We start from the raw sequence: 12,558 nt of genomic DNA, 5'->3' as shown, positions 1-12,558 counted from the left end.
TTGGGCAAGACACTTTACCCACCTGCTCCCAGTGCCACCCACACTGGTTTAAATGTAGCTTAGATATTGGGTTTCACTATGTAAAGCACTTTGAGTCACTAGAGAAAAGCGCTATATAAATATAATTCACTTCACTTCACTCGAAGGTATTGCAAGGGGTACGTGAGATTTTTTTTTTTTTTTAAATATTCTAAAAATAGCAACAATTCAAAAATCCTTTATAAATATATTTATTGAATAATACTTCAACAAAATATGAATGTAAGTTCATAAACTGTGAAAAGAAATGCAACAATGCAATATTCACTTTTGACAGCTAGATTTTTTGTGGACATGTTCCATAAATATTGATGTTAAAAATGTATTTTTTTGTGAAGAAATGTTTAGAATTAAGTTCATGAATCCAGATGGATCTCTATTACAATCAGAGGGCACTTTAAGTTGATGATTACTTCAATGTGTAGAAATCTTTATTTATTATTGAATCACTTGTTTATTTTTCAACAAGTATTTAGGTATTTGTATATCTTTTTTTCCAAATAGTTCAAGAAAGACCACTACAAATTAGCAATATTTTGCACTGTTATACAATTTAATAAATCAGAAACTGATGACATAGTGCTGTATTTTACTTTTTTATCTCTTTTTTCAACCAAAAATGCTTTGCTCTGATTAGGGGGTACTTGAATTAAAAAAAATTTCACAGGGGGTACATCACTGAAAAAAGGTTGAGAACCACTGCTCTAAGGGCTTCTTGCAGCCCAACGGTGGCAGTGCCATGTAAAGAGGGAGTATTGCCAACTAAACGAGAGGCGGCATCTTTGCTACAATGACATGTGCAGCTTTACCCTTAAGCATGTAATTTTGACGTTAATTTTCCTGACGAAATCAACCAAAATAATACATTCTAAACATACTTTAGCTAATAAACATACACTATAACATGCTTTTATTGCATGAATGTATAATTTTGGGGCAATTTAGTGGCCATATTTGATGCACTGAGCCGGTACATTCATGCAGTGTTAAAGTCACCAGCTGGCTCCCAAATATGTCCCGCCAGCGCAATCAGAAAATACACAGCAACCTAAAATAAACATATTACCCTCATTTTACCAAAATCCTCATCAGCTTTAACACGATTGGTGAATCACAAATAAAACTAACAGGCACTCGGCATCTAAAAAAATCAGTGTGCAAATCAAGCAATTGAAAAGTTGTTTAGCAGACTGACAGATAAATGTATAATGTATATTTTAATAGTGAATTATATTTATATAGCGCTTTTCTCTAGTGACTCAAAGCGCTTTACATAGTGAAACCCAATAGCTAAGTTACATTTAAACCAGTGTGGGTGGCACTGGGAGCAGGTGGGTAAAGTGTCTTGCCCAAGGACACAACGGCAGTGACTAGGATGGCGGAAGCGGGGATCGAACCTGCAACCCTCAAGTTGCTGACACGGCCGCTCTACCAACCGAGCTATATAGGGATTCCAAATGTATAACCTATATTTTAATAGGGATTTGAATCAAGTTTTTACTCTCAGTCCCAAGACGAACCATGCCTCGGCGGGGGAGCAGCTTTTAAGCGCCCACCTGCTACAAACTTTCTTTGGCAAGATTAGATAACCCTCGAAAACTGCAATCAACATCTGTGTTGGCAAGCCACTCGCACAGAGAAAAAAGTGTCACTACCACAGCTCAGTTCATTTGTCCATTCCGCAGCCATATGCGGCTTCTGGTCTATTCGTCGTCAGAAATCTTGTCATTAAAATTGTAGAAATATGTCTTTAAAGTATACAGGTATACAGGTCCTTTGTTAACCTGTCGGCTTTATTAGCACCCCAGCAGCACACAACACGACATGTTTACACGGCGAAAAACTCTTCAAATAAGAAAAATGTATAGTGGGGAAGTCCGGCATCAAAGTTGGTAGCAATCATGCTCTGAAGTCACGTTTATGCTTTTTGACCAATAATTGAGGAAACCGCCTGAAACCGAGTTGCCCAAACTCTTCATACACTGCTCTGAGCAATGGTTAAAAAACATTGGTCTAGATAAAATGAATTGGACATGCTTTGGTATACATTTTGCTCCACAGTCACTTAGTTGATCATTTGAAAATGCACACTGTATTTAAATATATATATATATATATATATATATATATATATATATATATATATATATATATATATATATATATATATATATATATATATATATATATATATATATATATATATATCTTGAAGTTGTCATCGCAATTTTTTTTCCTCAGACATAGTCAAAATTAAACTTAATAAACATATAGACTCAGCCGGTCACAACATTTGGTACACCTGCACACTCCGTTTGTTTCAGAAAGTAAATAAAACAACTGTTTGTAGCAGCATGTATGTCACTGCATGTCACATGTCAGCGTTATTATGCGGGGAGTTCTCCACTCACATATATTTTATATATCTAAAAAAAGACAAGAAAAAAAAGAGACCATTAAAAAAACAATTCATCCATCCATCCATTTCCTACCGCTTATTCCCTTTGGGGTCGCAGTGCCTATTTTGTAAAAAAAAAACAATAAAAAATATTTTTGTGCTAGCCCTTCTTTTCAACATACTTAGGATTACGTGTACACACATGAATTTAGAGATGGCGTCTGTAATTTCTTGGTTTCTAAGGGACTTCTTGTCATAGACAGTGTGATTGGAAACAACTTTGGCACGTCAGGCACGTTTAATGTGTTTCTTTTCATCACATTGTAATTTTTAGATAATGTTAGTACTGGTCACATTTTAACACTGTTTTTGTATTGTTCTTCATGTCACGTCTTCAAGTGAAAGAAAAAATTAGATTTTTTTGGTTTAGCTTCAATTTTCTCCTCAAACTGTCTCTGCGACAGCACATGACATCCATGCCCTTGCTGGCTCTCGCACACTTGAACGTATCAGCTCCATTAAGTTCTTTCAGTTGACATAAAGCAGCAGCAATAATTACATTATCCGCAACCCAGACGTTAAAATTAAGATATGAATTGTAGAGATTGATATCATACGCTAAACATTTTTATGTCTCACTACGCTATATATATCATAATATCGCACAATACTATGTTGAAGACTGAAAATATTGGAGGCAAATTAATTTATCTTTTTTTTGTGTTCCCTAAATGTGAAGACCGTTTTGTATTGCCTCCTGTTGGCCAGGACAATGCCTTTTCAGTTGCTGAAAATGTTTCCCAATGGCCATCTGTGTGAATGAGGGAACATTAAATTTCAGTCGATAATTAATGAACATTAAAAACTTGTGAGCAAAACAGCTCAATGTGCATCAACCATAGCAGCTCAACACACCTAAAGGCGTGTAGGCTAACTCTATTAACAGTGTGACTTAATGGTTATGCGCACCTTGAGATTCCAACTATGTTAATATATAGACAGAACTGTTCAGACCCCGCATGTTTGTCCACATACTTTTATCAAGAAGTGCTTATGATAGCATCACATACAGTACCTTGTTCTTGGAAACCCTCCTGCTACACCTTGTTATTCTCTGGCACATCTACAGTGTGTTTAAGGCTGGTATACACTCAAAACAGGGCAGAAAAGTTGCATATGGTGATTGTATGAAAACGTCCTTGTTATTGAGAGCATACAACAAAATTAGCACCTCTGTTAGATAAAAGTTTGGAATGTCATGAAAGCCAAATAATCAAAACAAACCTATCCAAAAATGAAGGAAATCAATGTCAACAATCAAATGTAGTTTAAATAATTCCTTAACGACCATTCTTAGTATGTCTGGCTAAAGTTGCAAGTGAAAGTGCAGGCATTAACTAGTTAGGATTTTTAATTTGTTGTGACAAACACTGATGTCAGTGTTGGTCGGCGAACCTGAGCGGCATTAACATAAACATGTTTCTCTGTATTTCACACCTTACAATGCTGTTTTTAATGTATTGTAATAATTTAGTATGGGAGCCTTTAAGCTCAGAGTGAAAACATGTACTGTAACTTGTGTTGTGTGTTTCAAAGCTTTATATTATCCAAAAATGTGATAACGCTGATTTATTTCAGGGTTCCTCAGCAGATCGTAGCCAATGGAGAGAACCTACCCGCAACCCTGATGGGCTGTGCTCATTGTATGAGGCAGCCCTCTGTCTTTTTGAAGAAGTAAGACAATTAGCAGCTCTTGCGTTCTTTCACCTACACATTACTGTTAACATTGTTATATGCACTGCAATGTTTTTAAATGTTTTTTGTCAGGTATGTCGGATGGCGTCAGACTACTCCCGCAGCTGTGTCAGTCCAGACAGCATCCAGACAGGCGAAACGCCTGTAGTTTCTGAGACCTGTGAAGTTTATGTGTGGGGAAGTAATAGCAGCCACCAACTTGTGGAGGGTACACAAGAGAAGATCCTGCAGCCCAAGTTGGCCCCCAGCTTTGCGGATGCGCAGACAGTAAGACAAACTATCTGCACGGTGCTTTAAATGAGAGAGACATAATAATGACTTCACATTAGCAGGTTGTCAGAAGGATATACTAATTTACACCATTTCTCTTTTGAAAAGTGCAAAGGTTACAGTTAGAAAAGGCCATCTATGCATTCATTTTCTATACAACGTGTCCTCGTTTGGACCACTAGTATGTTGGACCCTATCCTGCTGACTTTGATTGAGAGGAAACCTTGGACTGTTTGGTCACGAGCCAATCGCAGGGCACATAACAAATATTTCTACTCCCATATGGAGTCTGTTAATAACTTGACAGTTTGAACAGTGTAAATTGTTCTATTTTTAGTAAATTAAATGACTGCACCACACAAGACACACTTTTCTCTTTTACTTTTAATATGTAACTCTACTCAATAAATGTAACAGAGCCGCAGAGTTTGCACTACAGATCCTTTTTGCTATGTCTTATTCTCTGGCAAAGCAGGTGTGTTGTGAAGCAGAGTTATGACGCATACCGCTACTGTTCTATTACAATTTGTTTACCAGCCAGAGCAAATCGCATTTGTGACAGAGTTGGGTTGATGTGTGGCCACAAATAAATTAATACATGGGAAACTTTCAGGAAGGTCGAGCCAAGACATGACCCGGAACAGTAACGATTGTTCTAAAACTGCTAAGAAGCTCAGTTTCCCCTAAAATGTGCCAAAAAAGAAGTGGTCAAATGTGTACTTTTATGTTCACATTTCAACTAAATATGCGTTAAAATACATTCAACTTTTTTCCTGAATCAACTACTTTCACGACAGCTGACGCAACTTTCTTCTCATTCATTGTGTTAGAATCACAGTGCATTAAACATTGTTGAAGCTGAGCATCCATTAACTTTAATGGGGGATCATATAGTGGGTTGTTCCACTGCAGCCAAACTTGACAGCCATTGCCTAAATGCTCGGCTTTGTCTTGCCCGTCGGATTATAGCATCTCTAGAAGCGTATGGAAAGTGGGCTTGGCTTCCGCAGGCCTGGATGGTGAGCTTCCGTAGAATGATCTGTCGGAGGCTGATCCCCTTTTTGATTTGACAGCAAAATGAGTTATTCAGTTATCTTGAAATATAAACTACTCCCACAACATTTTTCATGTGGTTTTCTGTTCTGAGTTGATGTAAAGAATTTTACAATCCTTTAAATTAAGTTTTTTTGTAAAATCCAGCATCTAGGTCGTGGTTCAGATGGTAGAGTGGCCAGCCAGAAACTTGTGGGTTCCTGGTTGGAATCCAGCTTCTGCTATCCGAGTCATTGCCGTTGTGTCCTTGGGCAAGACAGTTCACCCACATTGCTCCCAATGCCACCCGCACAGGTGTAAATGTACAGTATCTTAAATGTAGATAATGGGTTTCACAATGTAAAGTGCTTTGAGTCACTAGAGAAAAAGCACTAAATAAATATAATTCACTCAATTTCACATCTTTATATCTTTTATCTATTATTGGAGACTGTACTTGTGTTTTAGAGAGTAGTTGAAAATGAGCTTCCCCTACTTGAAAGACTTGGAGGCATAAGACATGATAGAGAAGAAAACTGATATGTTCATATAAAAAAAAAAAATTGATTATGATTTAAAAATCGAATAATCGTGCTGCCATACTTACTACCTTTCCCCACTCTTCACAGATTGAGGCGGGCCAGTACTGTACCTTTGTAATCTCCTCTGATGGTTCTGTGCGGGCCTGCGGGAAGGGAAGCTATGGTCGCCTTGGCCTTGGAGACTCGAACAATCAGTCCACACTCAAGAAACTGACCTTTGAACCTCACCGTGCTATCAAAAAAGTGTCATCTTCCAAGGGGTCAGATGGCCACACGCTGGCCTTCACTACAGAGGGTGAAGTGTTCAGCTGGGGTGATGGTGACTATGGCAAGCTAGGTCACGGGAACAGCTCAACACAGAAATACCCAAAACTTATCCAAGGACCACTACAAGGAAAGGTAGGGTTATGAGCAGAGCTGCTTGATTTACATTTCTGTGACATAATGAATGGTCTGTAAAGTATATACAGTAAGTATAAAGGTTTTGCTTTTTTTTTTTGCATCAGGTGGTGGTTTGTGTAGCTGCTGGCTATAGACACAGTGCTGCGGTCAGTGAGGAAGGCGAGCTGTACACATGGGGAGAAGGTGACTTTGGAAGACTGGGTAAGTAATTTCCTAAAGGGAATGTAAAATTCTAGTCAAATTATGATTTTGAATTTTCGATTTTGCATGCTTTGCATGACAGTCAGTTGTGTGATGCATGATCCCCACAGTTGTCTGAACCAAGCTGTAAGATTTAATTTCACAAATTTTTTTTTAGGATAATTGCATTTGCTTATTAAATAAAAAAAGTTAAGTTGCTTTAGGTTAAAAACTAATGCCACCACTCCAAAAAACATGGGCCAAAAAAGCAATAAATCAGATGTCTGTCAGTCAGATAGATAGATAGATGGATAGATAGATAGATAGATAGATGGGAGAAGAAGAAAAACATTCTCCAGTTTTAATTTTCATTTACTTAGAGTCAATTTTCCCCTCCAATCTTTTATATGTGTGAGCAAACGCCAACACTCCTTGAGCATTCAGTGGCGCACATGTGAGCGACGGCAGACGTGCACACTGTTATGCACCTATCTTTTTATTCGATTTTGTGCGCAGAGGACGCATGATCAGTATGCAATTGCACAGGCGCGTACCTTAGAGGGAACATTGCTTACAGCAATTGAGTGGAACATTATCAACAACTCACAATTGTTCCAAGTTAGTAAAGCAAATGCATGTTCTTTATATTTTTATGCATATCAAGCTCAAAGAGGAACTGCACTTTTTTGAAATGTTGTCTATCATTCACAGTCCTTACGTTTGACAAGAACACGTTTTTCTTTGTTATGCATTATTACTTTTAAATAAAAGCTAACAAGAGTCAGCAAACAATGGAGGTGATGGGATTTGCTCTATTCTTTTTTTAGCCACCTTGTACTTGCAGTATATTACAAATTAGAATACATTACAAAAATACAACTGTGTCTTACATAGGGATTTTGAATGATAGGCAAAATTAAAAAAACACATTTTCCAATCACACTACCGTATTTTTCGGACTATAAGTCGCAGTTTTTTTTATAGTTTGGCCGGGGGTGAGACTTGGCCAAACTATTAAAAAAAAAAAAAAAGTTTTTGTTTTGCCTAGTCTCCCCCCCGGCCAACCTATATAAAAAAAACTGCGATTTATAGTCCGAAAAATACGGTAATTTAATTTTGCCTCCCCTGATCAGCCAGTACAGTAGTATATTCAAATTAAAGTACAGGGTGTGCCATGTGGTTATTTTGTTGTATAATTTCCTTGAATAAACTGTACGTCGTGTCGTGTTTTTGAAATGCAGGTCATGGTGACAGCAACAGCAGAAACATTCCCACCTTGGTGAAAGACATCAGCAACGTGGGAGAAGTGTCATGTGGTAGCTCTCATACTATTGCCTTGTCAAAAGATGGTCGTACTGTCTGGTCCTTTGGAGGTGGAGATAATGGTGCGTAACCTCTTCACACAATTGTTTTCTAGCAATACTGTTCTAACAAAATGATTTGTAAAAATATTGTATTTTTTAATGTAAAAGGTAACTTTTTACATGGTTAACCTATGTAGAACCACACACATGATATACCAGGTTGATGTGAAGCGTATATTTTTATTACAGATCTATTACTCTCTCATAATTGTTCATCACAATTGTTATTGATTTCAAATTAGAAACCATTGTAATAGTATTATTATACAGAAACATTGTTGGCGTTTTTGTACTGTTGCATTCACTTCTATTTGTGTTAAATCAATGCTGAATGTAAACTTCAGGCATAAAGAAAAAAAAACATGTTATTCTGCAGGCAAACTTGGTCATGGTGATACTAATCGTGTTTACAAGCCAAAAGTCGTAGAGGCCCTCCAAGGGATGTTCATAAGAAAAGTGTGTGCTGGAAGCCAGTCTTCTCTTGCCTTAACTTCCACTGGACAGGTGAGTAACAAAGTACAGTAATCATACATCTAGTAATACATAATTTCATTGTCTGTCACCTCAACATTTGTCACCATTGGAACCACGTTTTTAAATTGTCATTAAAGCTGCTGTATGTCACTGTTGGGTAGATAATTCAAGGGTACCTGTGTTTGATCATTGTGACCTGCCTCTTTCTAGTTCTGGATTCTTTCTTGCTTCAGGATTTGCACATGTACGGCGAAAAAGGGGTTTATTGCTCATTGCATCCGTTTTTTTAATCCTTTGATGAAAAATGAAAGCCAAGTCAGTCAAAGCCAGCATCTTATTCTGTCTTTGTGAAAGTGTTAAAAATGTTTTTCTATCTGTGAAAAATATCGACATTACATTAAATCTGATTATGATAACATAAGCTAGCTGGTGTTATTCAAGTTAAATTTTTTGGGTTGAAAAATGTATTTGAGCATTTGCAAACATCTTTAAGTCGCCACCCACGTTTATTAAATTCAAGACCAACATATGTACTTTTTAAAATAGCTTATTTTGTCCTTTATTATACACTAATACACACAATTGTTTGAGCAAAGTGGATTTTAGAGCACACTAATGAGGAAATGAGGCAGAAAATGATAACCACATGCAAGAAACTAATAACATTTGCAATTTCCCATACATTAATTTCCTTGTGGAAGTCTGCCATAAGTAAATTTAGGGCAAAAAATGGTGGTTATTTAATTTTAGGATTGTGAAATAGTTTGGTGACTATATTCCTGAAACTAGAAATGCATTTGCTGCTTTATGTCAATTTTGTTTTGTTAAAATCTGATTTGCTAATTGTTAATTATAGTCTAAATCGGTCAAAATGCAAATTTTTGTTAGCCGTACATTATATGTTGTTAGCAGTAAGCTAAGAGCTAACCTTTGTCCTTTACGGTTGCATAGTTTTCTTTCCAATTTATACCAAGCTGTATTTCGATTTTACATTATTCCTAGGTTGATTGGCAACACTAAATTGGCCCTAGTGTGTGAATGTGAGTGTGAATGTTGTCTGTCTATCTGTGTTGGCCCTGCGATGAGGTAGCGACTTGTCCACCTTCCGCCCGATTGTAGCTGAGATAGGCACCAGCGCCCCCATGACCCCAAAGGGAATAAGCGGTAGAAAATGGATGGATGGATGATTCCTACGTGTATGTGCACAGCAGGTGTATATTAATGTACGGCATGGCATAGTGCAGAGGTCACCAACCTTTTTGAAACCAAGAGCTACTTCTTGGGTACTGATTAATGTGAAGGGCTACCAGTTTGACACACACTTAAATAAATTGCCAGAAATAGCCAATTTGCTCAATTTACTTTTAATCAATCAATCAATGATTATTTATATAGCCCTAAATCACTAGTGTCTCAAAGGGCTGTACAAACCACAACACAAACCACAACGACATCCTCGGTAGAGCCCACATAAGGGCAAGGAAAACTCACACCCAATGGGACTCACACCCAGTGGGACGTTGGTGACAATGATGACTATGAGAAACCTTGAAGAGGACCGCATATGTGGGCAACACATATGAGCTATTTGTAGAACAGGCCAGCGGGCGACTCATCTGGTCCTTATGGGCGACCTGGTGCCCGCGGGCACCGCGTTGGTGACCCCTTGCGTAGTGGGTAAAGCGGCCCGCCAGAAACCTGAGGGTTGTAGGTTCGCTTCCGAACTATTGACATCCATAAAAACGCTGCCGTTGTGTCCTTGGGCAGGACACTTCACCCTTTGCCCCCGGTGCCGCTCACACTGGTGAATAAATGATGAATGAATGATAGGTGGTGGTCGGAGGGGCCGTAGGCGCAAACTGGCAGCCACGCTTCTGTCAGTCTACCCCAGGGCAGCTGTGGCTAGCTTACCACCACCAGGTATGAATGATTGTTGAGTCCCACTTCTCTGTGAGCGCTTTGAGTGTTTAGAAAAGCGTGATATAAATCGAAGTTATTTTTATTATTATTATGATTACTTTCCTTTGTGTGTTTAATTTTACAGTAACTTCCTTTTGGAGACAATAATGAACAATCTCAAGTTTTTCATCCCTAATTTAAAGGACTGTTTACCTATCTTCCAAACTAAATTTCAGCATTCAATAACCCAGGGTTGAACAATATGCAGCCTCTGTTACATTGTAGAAATAAAATAAGCAGCAACAATAGGAAAAAAGGAGCAAAACGATAAAATGTTACAGGAAAATACTATGTCGATACTAAACACTGATTCGTCTACACATCATATGCACTTTGTAAGAGCTACATCTATTGATTTTTTGTTGTTTTTTCGTCAGGTGTCTATTTAAACAGAGGTGTAGTGAATCGGTCATCAGGCATTAGGTGGTAGATCATGCGGTATTTACCACTTGGTCACATACTTATTCCAGTTTTCCAGCAGCATCAAACTGTTAGTTTATTTTTCTCACCAGTACAGTCATGTTTTGTTGGTTTATAAGTATTTGTAATATTAACTGGCAACCTCACCCAAAAGTGGATCATACTATGAACAATTATTTTTAAGAGTGCATCAAAATCGTTGACCATGCCTTAAAAACTACAGGAGGATTTATTTATTTTTTTGTCACCTTTGAGTTTTGATTAGCTGTCTGTGATTTATTAGTGGAAAATCACTCACTTCGTTTCCATACACTGAATTAGTCTGATTTATCAAATAGTTCATTTTTTTGTATTTTCACACCTCCATGTGAAGTCCAAATGTCAATGCACTCTCTCTATTGGTTATACGCCGTGTGCCTCTCCTGTACACTTATTTCCTTTTAGCTCAGATACATTTATTGCTTTTCCGGTTGATCTATGACTGTTCAGTACAAGTAAACAGCCTAGCTCTGTTGTACCTGATGTCCGCTGTAATATTGGCACATATTACAAATATTACGGCTCTATTGGCTATGCTGATGTTAAATAGCAGACAGCATCAAGAAATTATATTAGATTGAGTTACTAACAAGACGCTACTACCAAAAATGTACTGGAGAGGATGCAGGTCCGAAGCAAAGAAAGATTAGCAGTCGAGAGTTGTTTCGAAGGAATTTTGGACAGAGAATCATGAAAACAAAACTTTGGAATGTCTCACAGTTCATTCATAAGGCTCTATGGATTGATTGAAGGAATTTTAAATCCAAAGGTAAAGACTGTTCTTCCCCGGCCAATGCTGTTCCAGATGGAATATCTTGCCAGTTATATGGAATACAGAATTATTGTTAACCAATTTGGAGTGCACAAATGCAGCGAGAAGAGATTTGTGTATGCTTTATTCTTGGCCTTGTAATTTCCCACTTCATTCTCTTTCATCTCATTCGTATTTAGTTTCGGAGCCCGAATTAAGCCGGCATTCTCTACTTCCGTAGCTACCTTCTTAAACAAATCTTTCTTTCTTTCTTTCTCCCATCGATGCTGTTCAAAATATTATGTTATTTAAATTTATGAATCAAATAAACGATCTCCTCTTCATTTCAGTTGTTGCTAATGTTTTTAATTAATGGTATTTTACTTCCTGTTTATATCCCCCACATTGAGACTGGCGCATGAGCGATACCAAGTGTCCCCTCCTGCGGCGCACTCCCGCTCGAGAGATTTGTTTTTTTATCACATAATCCAGGTGTGTAAATTAGATATTTCAAAAACCGAACACGATCGAATTAAGGTGATTCCATGGTTTGTAGGATGCTTTTTTAGAGCCAAATTATTTGCGATGAAGTGGCGACTTGTCCAGGGTGTACCCCGCCTTCCGCCCGATTTTAGCTGAGATAGGCACCAGCGCCCCCCGCAACCCTAAAAGGAATAAGCGGTAGAAAATAGATGGGATGGATGGATATTTGAGAAGTCAGACTACAAACCCTATTTTTCGTATGAGTTGGTAAATTGTGTTAGATATAAATATAAACAGAATACAATGTTTTGCAAATTCTTTTCAACCCATATTCAGTTGAATGCACTACAAAGACAAAATATTTGATGTTCAAACTCATAAACTTTATTTTTTTTTGCAAATAATAATTAACTTAGAATTTCATGGCTGCAACACTTGCCAAATTAGTTG

General features: G+C 37.7%; 1 protein-coding gene across 13 annotated transcripts in view; it reads left to right on the top strand.

Moving 5' to 3' along the window:
• The window catches only part of herc1 (HECT and RLD domain containing E3 ubiquitin protein ligase family member 1), a 179,255-nt gene that overhangs the window by 15,526 nt on the left and 151,171 nt on the right, over positions 1-12,558 (top strand). For all 13 annotated transcript variants that reach the window (XM_061886983.1, XM_061886987.1, XM_061886982.1 and 10 more), the window contains exons 3-8: positions 4,076-4,171; positions 4,265-4,459; positions 6,124-6,435; positions 6,543-6,639; positions 7,860-8,003; positions 8,359-8,486. In XM_061886983.1, the coding sequence (XP_061742967.1) occupies positions 4,076-4,171; positions 4,265-4,459; positions 6,124-6,435; positions 6,543-6,639; positions 7,860-8,003; positions 8,359-8,486 (972 nt within the window). The remainder of the gene's footprint in view (positions 1-4,075; positions 4,172-4,264; positions 4,460-6,123; positions 6,436-6,542; positions 6,640-7,859; positions 8,004-8,358; positions 8,487-12,558) is intronic.

The sequence above is a fragment of the Nerophis ophidion genome, linkage group LG25, assembly GCF_033978795.1.
Source record: "Nerophis ophidion isolate RoL-2023_Sa linkage group LG25, RoL_Noph_v1.0, whole genome shotgun sequence".
Classification (NCBI taxonomy): Eukaryota; Metazoa; Chordata; class Actinopteri; order Syngnathiformes; family Syngnathidae; genus Nerophis; species Nerophis ophidion.
This window is presented reverse-complemented; position numbering and strand designations above follow the sequence as displayed.